This window comes from Sinocyclocheilus grahami, unplaced genomic scaffold, assembly GCF_001515645.1.
Source record: "Sinocyclocheilus grahami isolate Dianchi unplaced genomic scaffold, SAMN03320097.WGS_v1.1 scaffold1296.1, whole genome shotgun sequence".
Lineage (NCBI taxonomy): Eukaryota > Metazoa > Chordata > Actinopteri > Cypriniformes > Cyprinidae > Sinocyclocheilus > Sinocyclocheilus grahami.
The window spans coordinates 142178-150869 of record NW_015506475.1 but is presented as its reverse complement, the minus strand read 5'-3'; the positions used below and the strand labels follow the sequence as shown (position 1 = coordinate 150869).

Below are 8692 nucleotides of genomic sequence, written 5' to 3'. Positions count from 1 at the left end.
CTTATCACGAATCATTTGGTTCAGATCGGAACTTCAATGCGTGTATTGCAAATAATTTGATTCAGATCGGATCTTTGGAGCGCTTATTGTGAATCATTTGATTCAGATCGGAACTACAGAGCAGTTATTGCGAATAATTTGGTTCAGATCGGAACTTCGGAGCGTTAATCTTTGATCTTGTATATCTTTTCTATATATATATATACTGTATATATATACACACACACAAACTCACAATTCTGACTTTTATCCCACAATTTTGAATGTAATTCTATTATATATATATATATATATTTTTTTTTTTTTAAAAAGCCAGAGTTTATAAATACATATATACTTTTTTTTTTATCTCAAAAAGGTGAATTTTCACCAAAAGGTGAGGAGTTTGCATTGATGCAACAGCGACACACACACACACACACACACACACACATACACACACACACACACACACACACACACAGCACATCACTGGCAGCCAGTGTAAGCAGCCACTGACAGTCAGATAATCTTCATGAACTGAGACCTACAGCCCATCCATCTCTCCTCATCTGTAGATGGCGACTGGAAAGAGGATTTCCACAGAGTGGAGGATTAAACAAACACACGCTCCTCTGACATCCAGCATCTGCGTGAAAACTGTCACTGTCGCTTACTCGGATAATCAAGCATTAATGTGTTAATACTTTAAAAAAAATACTTTAAAACCAGCAGACCAAAGAAATAACATGTGGTTTGCAGCTTTCATGAGAAAAAATGGCAAGTAGCTTATTAAATAATTCTGCTAAATGTACAAGAAAACTAATTATGAAAATAAATAAAATGTCATTAAATACTGCTGTTGATTGATGTTCGAAATTATGTTTTTTTAGCTGTATTGGTTGTATTTAGTGTAGACTTATGTTGTAGTTTGATGTTCTCACACTTCTTTAGCTTTACACCTCATTATTTACGTGCCAGATAATTAATGCTCTGATTTCTAATTATATGATTTATTATTAAATATGATTTATGCATTAAGTAGCTTCAATGTAGTTCATGACTGTTTCTAAATAATATATAATTCCTTCCATCCTTTTATGATATGAAATTGATGTAAACACAATCAGTTATGTTTTCAGAACAGCACAAAACAGATCTGTGCATTAGTGGGAATGCAGCCTATTGTCTGTGATCTCATCAGTAATAATAAAACAGAAATAATGCTGAGGAAAAAAGAAAAACCCATAACTATGATTGTCTGCAAACGCTCGGATACCGAAAGTACTTTTTGTTTATCACTTGTAATTGTCTTTTCCCCCTTCATTACTTTATATTTGCTTGCATGTTTTGAAGCTATATTTAGTTGGTTAAATTCTTAACAATTGTTTTGATTTATTATTAATTTGAAATTATTTAAAAAAGTAGCCTGCTTATATAATTTACTAAAAATGCATTTTGTAGCCATGTGCAGTAATATTGGAAACTGAATCGAATCGTTGACATGATACTCGTAAACGCATCGAATCGTGAAGCCAGTGAAGATTCACAGTCCTGTCACATAGTGATGTAGACATGTGGGGGCGTGTTAGAACGAGCCGTTTTAGGGGGGCGTGGCTGACTCTTACCTTTTATAAAGAATATCTCTTTGGATTTGAGACTTTAGTCTTTGCAACTTTACAGATCTTCTTTATGCACCAAGAGCTAGTAACACTCCAAAGAGAAAGGAAACATTGAAATCGCATCATATGACCCCTTTAAGAGAGACTACATAACTCGTACATAAATATGTAGCTTTTCAGTTTGCGAATATAATTTTAAATCCACTATTAATTAAATACAAGTTAAAATACGTGGCAGTTGATCTAAATGGTGCGAAGAATCGCTGTTATTAATTATATTTTAAGTAATCGCAACCCCACCCACCCCCCTCTCTCGGTAGTGGTACATTCCTGAGTCACGCTGAGCGGGAGGCGGGCCGAACCATTCCACCGGCGCTGAGGGGAGGCACACATTCTCATGCACTTCTCCATGTCTTTTCATTCATTGCGTGATAATATTTTTAATTCGAGTGTTTTCCGTCTTGTTTTTAAATCTGAGTGTTTATAGAGTGGCCTCTGGGGGAGTAGATATGCAGAAACACACACACACACACACACACACTCACACACACACACACACACACACACACACACTCACTCACTCACACTGTGATCCAAATTTTTACATTTTATTCTCCAAAAACGTATTTAAAACCTTAAAAGTAGACACTTTACTTGCATTTAATGTGCTTTCTATGGACATATAATCACTTTTGTAAATTTCTTTTGATGCGGACATCTTAACGACGTGTTTGACCCGCTTACAGTACCTTGAATGTAATGCAAGTCGTTTTCGGTAATGCATTTACCAGATGCATAAATGTAAATTTATGTCTTTTACTGTTAGGCAGCGCAGTGTTTAGTAGTAACTAGTATTGCGTTTTGAACACAGTCTCTGCTCTTCCAGAACTTTTCTCTTCCCCAAAGACATCGTCCCCTACTGGCCAAACAAAGAGAAGTACGGCCGACAAATCAAAAGAGGCGGGTTCGAGGAGGGCATGTGGGAGATCGAGAACGACCCGGGTGTGGGCCTCAGACGTCAAAAGGTCAGCGTTTATAATTAACGTTATTAGAGGTGTAACGGTACACAAAAGTCACAGTTCGGTATGTTTTCATTACAGCAAAGGAAAAAAACTTAGTTCTTTTTACATCTGTGGCTTTGTCTTTAAAGGAATAGTTCACCCAAAAATGAAAATCCAGTGTGTAGGTGAGTTTGTCTCTTCATCAGATTTGGAGAAATGTAGCGTTGCATCAGTGTCTCACTGCAAGTGAATGGGTGCCGTCAGAATGAGAGTCCAAAAAGCTGATAAAAACATCACAATAATCCACAGCACTCCAGTCCATCAGTGAACATCTGGAGAAGACAAAAGCTGAAACAAATCCAGCATTAAGACGCTTTTAACTAAAATACGAGTCTATAATCCATAATAACGCTTCCTCCAGTGAAAAAGTGTTCTGGTGTGAATCAGGAGAGAAATCTGCACAGATCAAGCAGCGTTTAAACAGCTCTAACTCAACTTTTTCACTGGAGGAAGCGTTATTATGCATTATGGACTCCATATTATGAATTTGGTTCTTACAAACGCACAGTTTTCCGCTTCATTAATTCGGTGTGTGTTCACGCCAACCTGAAAGATTAACAGCACCGGAGATTTCCGGTTCAAATACGTGTACAGTTACACCCCTAAGTGTTACAGCTTGTGTTGTCCGCTGTTATAAACCCACTGGAACATGAGTTTTGTGTTTGTGACAGAAAGCAGCGCTAGTGAAACGACTGTCAGAGAGTCGACTGAAACCGAGAGACAGGAAGAAGAAGAAAGCAGAAAACCAGACGGGATCCCGTACGGATTCAGCGCCGAAGAGGGAAACTCTTGTGAAACCCGGCAAAACAAAGTCTGAATCCGTGGCGCCGGCAGACGCTAAAACAACCGTAGCCAGGTCGACGCGCTCCAGAGATTCGGTGACAAAGACCGTCACACCAGAGGACAGACAGATGGATGAAGTCACGTCTGCGAGGAGTGTGACGTCGGTGGAGACGCTCGCAGCAGGAAGGAGGATTTTACCGTCCAGGACGATCATTTTAGCCAGACGTGCGGCAGCAGCAAAGACGCGCTCTGCTCGCAGGAAACACGCGCTGAACAGAAAGATAATTTCAACCAAGAAACCGATAGACGCTCGTAATCACCAGCAGGTTCGTGTGATGTGAGATTAACAACTCTTGACCTGGTTCACATTGGAACATGAGTTGTAGATTAAAGCAATAATCCCCAGAGCATATAAAGTGTAATGATATTACTAAAAACAGTATTCTTCCACCAAACAATGTAGCTCCTCAGAAACAGAGTTGCGACACTCCCTTAGGCTTCTATAGGAACTGAGATAATTACAGCAGTTTTTGACATTTTAACACATTAGTTTACCACTCGGAAATCTGGCCAGTTGTTGTATTTTATGAAACGCGTTATAGTTAATGTTTAGTTTTAGGTAATAGGCAGTTATGCTATATTTGCAGTGAGATAACGTTGAGAAGCACCTTAATAGCGATCATAACCCAATGATAGTTGTCATATTTTAAAGTTTTCAGTCTTTCTGCAATCTTTCTCTCGTTGTGGGAAGTTGAATGGGTTTTAGTGGAGACTGCCCATTAAAGCAATACAAGAAAGAGTTTCCCCGAATGCAGTTAAATTTAAATTAAAGGTTAAATTCTGTATTTGCTGGCCTGTTTTTAACATTCACTTATATTGTCTTCTCACATAAATGTCTTAAAATAATACTGGGATGTGAGCAATTAATCTTTTTAAATTCAACATAAAAAAAAGCATAACTTATAAACATTGAGTGTTTGATAATGTCTAAATATAAAATGCAGATCATAAAATAAATAAGCTATTATGACCGGTAAAACTCTTTACAGCAACTAGAGTAGAGCTAATAGGCTATATTTATTAAACAGCCATACGGGCATCTAGTGGCTAAACCATGGCATTACTTACATAGGAATATAATTTTTCTGGCCACCACACGCCTCTAATTTGCCTCACGTTTTCTCTATTTTAAACCTAAATACTACACTAATTGTAATATCAATAATAAGCATATTAGAAAAAATATTAATGCTAAGTCTCTTCATCACTCCCCAGAATAAAATGCGATTGTAAAACATAGTCAGCGTAGTTATCAATACACAATCAATGCACATATGATGTGTTAATAATCACTAGAAATTGCTGCAAATATAGTGAAACTGCTGTCTATCCTATTGAGAGCTCCATGAACCGTCAAAGCATATCGCAACTAAGTGGTTGCAGAGCAACTCACAAACGTAAACTAAGGTGTGTGTTACTTTGTAGAGTCATTTATAACAGCTTCGAACACGGCTCAGCCAATCAGAATCAAGCACCGGAACTCTCCGCTTCATAAGTTGTTTTGTGTTGTAATCCTTCAGCCCCTGAGGGTCACGCGCGCCTCTGCGGATCCGAGCCAGACCACAGACGAAACCACCACGGTAACTCCGGCCGCTCTGAGACGGAAACACTCGCCAACTGGTCGTGATGTGAAGGAAGACGCTCGTGTTCCTCGTCCTGTGACGAACAGCTCCAGCCCAGCAGGTGAACGCAAGTCTTTTACAGGAGCGTTGACGTCAAATCTGTTTAATAGGCATTAGGGATCATGCACCGAATGTTAACGGCCTTAAACAATTAGTAAATAAGCAGCAGAACCAGTGTTCAAAGTCCAAAGCGCGAGGAAAATCTGCGCTGACACAGTGTTACTCGTCAGCTGCATTGTAACGTTTTAATGAAGGCATGTGACGATGCGATTCGTAATGAGACTCATTTATAAATCTGCTGTTGTCGACAAAACGAAGCGCTGAGGTCTTCCTGCGGCCAAAATAAAAGCTGAGAAGAAGCAAGAACTCCGTCAACATTCATTGCTATTTAATTTATGCAATGGTGAAAACAATTGGCAAAAAACATGAGGGAAAAACTTTTCGGCTTTCTCGGCTTCGGCCAAGAATTTTTGTTTCGGTGCATCCCTAATAGGCTTTACTCGCTTTATTTTCGACAACTCGAGTTATTTATAGCACTACGGTAGATGTGCTTAAAAATTAACTAAATTATTAAATTCATATTCCTGCCTTATCTCGATTCTCCTGTTTTTTTTTGTTTTGTTTTTTTAATAAATCTGTTTTATCTTTTTCCCAAATTCTGTTTTTTTTTTGTTCTGTTGTAATTTTTCTGGATTCCATTTTATTGGTTAAATACATTTTTTATAATTAAAATGCCTAATCAATTGTAACCTTGAAACGTATACAATTTAACAACAATATATTAAAAGTTTAACAAAAAAAAATCATTTTTTAAGGGCCTTATGAGGGCCGTTTTATTTTTTTCCAAATTCTGTGATTTCTGTTTTATTGATTTTTTCTGGATTCTGTTTTAATGGTTAAATAAAAGTTTAATAATCAAAAAGCATGTCTAATCAGTTGAATTGATTGTTGGAATTGAACTGTTAAACTTATAACGGGAAATTTTTTTTGTGATTTTTTAAAGACTGAAAAATTTATTTTTTAAGTTTACATTTTAATAATTCCATTATATTTCCCATTTAAATTTTTAATTTTAATTCAGTTTTAATAGCTTAATTAAATCAAATGTCAATCAATTTTAATTAGTATTATTAATCAATTATATTATTTGTTTTTGAATTAAGTGTGTTTTACAGTAATAATTTATTTCTGCTGTAATTTCTTAAGATTAAACCGAACTTTTATTTTGGCGGTTTGCAGTGATGACGAGTAATATTGAGCAATAATATCATACTCGCTTTTCACCAATCAAATCAAGTCCTGCTTGCTATATTTCCTTCTCAAGTCACATTACAGAAGTGCAATTATAAAAGAGCTTCTTATCTGATCAGAGCTGCTGAATTTACAGGCTCAAAGAGGAAGCGGCTCACAGAGGAGCAGACGTCTGCACCAGAAGAGCCGAAGAAGAGCGAGGTCAAGGACATCATAAACACACAAGACAAGGACGAGCAGAATAAACCCAAACAGACGAACCGCGAAGCTCTGATTGTCTCTGAAAAGATCTGTAATATTTTCTACTGTCTCTTCTGCTCAGCAAGACTGCTTTTCATTTTACAGTAAAAATACATAACCGATTCAAGAAGGAGGTCTGATCGCCGAAAAAATATTATTTTACTAACTTACTAATTTTACGTTAAATTGTGCTTTGTTGGTATAATGTCTGCTAGAAATGTTCAGTGTTAAATATTTCTTAATTGTTGTTTTGTAATTGATTGTAAAAACAGTAAAAAGCACATTTTGGCTGTTTAATGTGTGCAATGGTGAAAAAAATTGTCAAAACACAATGGGGGAAAAAACTTGATAAACCGTGTTTGGTTTTGGCTTCGGCCAAGATTTTAATTTCGGTGCATCGCTAATGATATCACTTCTCGATTCGATTCTGTAGTATATGTAGTCTGTAGTCGCGGAATTTGTCAAAGTTTGGATGAATTAATCAAAAGTAGGTCAGTACACTGAAATCAGATGGCGATACGAATATTAAACCGCAAAAAATGTTTTCAGTAAAACTAGCGTCATATACACTCAGAAGCGTAACGGTATTCATGGCAACCCGTCAAAATAAAAGTTCGGTCAGAAATCTATTATTGTGCTGTAGAATGTACGTAATACTACTACTGCTAGTACTAATAAATTATTAAAACGTATTTCTTTATGGAATAATCACACAATATTTCTCCCATGTTTTAATTTTAGTAGTAAACCCCCTTTGTTTGCCAAAAATAAAGTTTGTTTTCGTTTGATAAAAAGATTAAATACATTACCGTTTTATGTCTTCATTTGATAACCAGAAAAATTCAAATACACAAAAAAAAATTAATAAATAAAAATTTTTTCATAGGGCTGTTGTAAAAATACATTTTAATGAGTTTTTATGCATTTAAATAATTAGACACTGAGTTTGGTAACAATAAAACCGAACGTGAGAAAAACATAAAACATATTTCATAAAGCCCTAAACATGTAGCTTTTTGTTAAACTTTTAATATATTGATTTTAAATTGTATAAGTTTCATGATTTTATTAATTAGACATGCTTTTTGATTAATATCATTTAATTTAATAATTAAAAAGGATTTTTTTTTAATAAAAAAAAAAACAGAATTTGGAAAAAAACAATAAAACGGATTTCATAATTATCATCATAGTCATCGTTATAGTTAACGTTAATGTTATATTTAATAATTGTAATGTAGGGCTGTCACGATTCCTCAATTTAGTTCGACTATTCGATTAAAAAAAATGCTAAACTGTCGAGTAACCAGCAAAACACAGAAAATACACCGAGAATACATCGTCGCGATTTCAAAATAAAAGCTCAAACCCTCGCTCTGAGTTTGCATGCTTTGATGTCCGCATATTCATGTCGTAAAGAAACGGCCAAATATGAAAGATTGAGTGGACATTTGAATTAAATGTTGTTTAGTAAATATTAAACAAGCATTAGATCGCGCAGTAAAGTGTAAAAACAATCGTCAGGCATGTGTTATAATGCGTTATTGCCTCATTGCTATTATATATGTATTTTAATGATTAATTAATCGTCAGAATTAGGGGTATCGGGCCCGATACTGGTCTCCTGTACTCGTACTCGTTAAAATGCCCCGATACCAAACGCCGATACCACACAGCATGTGATAAGCGCCATATTCAGACAAAGAAACACCAACAACAGACAGCAGAATGGAGTTATTAGAGATTAAGGATGTCTACTGTGAAGTATATGTATGCAATGAATATAACGTTAAACATTCAGTATTAACGCCTGTATAGCTGGTGTGCGCGAGCTGATAAACATCACGCTGAGTGGATTGAGCGCGCGGCGGCGCAGATGCGCGAGCTTGTCGAGGGAATATATCTTTCTCACAGACATCACTGGAAAGCTTGTAGTTCGGTCGGATGTGTCAAAAACAAGTAAAACAATGCACAAGTTACTTAACGGGAGAGAGAGAGAGAGAGAGAGAGCACACACTAACCGTGAGTGTGTGAGTGTGTGAGTGAGTGAGTGAGTGAGTGAGTGTAGAACTCT

The 8692-nt window shown here is 36.3% G+C and overlaps 1 protein-coding gene across 1 annotated transcript; it reads left to right on the top strand.

Moving 5' to 3' along the window:
• Positions 1-2475: 2475 nt before the first annotated feature.
• On the top strand, positions 2476-7515 carry LOC107568958 (serine/arginine repetitive matrix protein 2-like). Its single transcript, XM_016254958.1, has 5 exons — positions 2476-2626; positions 3334-3771; positions 5026-5188; positions 6515-6670; positions 7505-7515. Exons 1-5 carry the CDS (start codon positions 2579-2581, stop codon positions 7513-7515), a joined length of 816 nt encoding a protein of 271 aa, XP_016110444.1. The 5' UTR covers positions 2476-2578.
• Positions 7516-8692: the final 1177 nt, after the last annotated feature.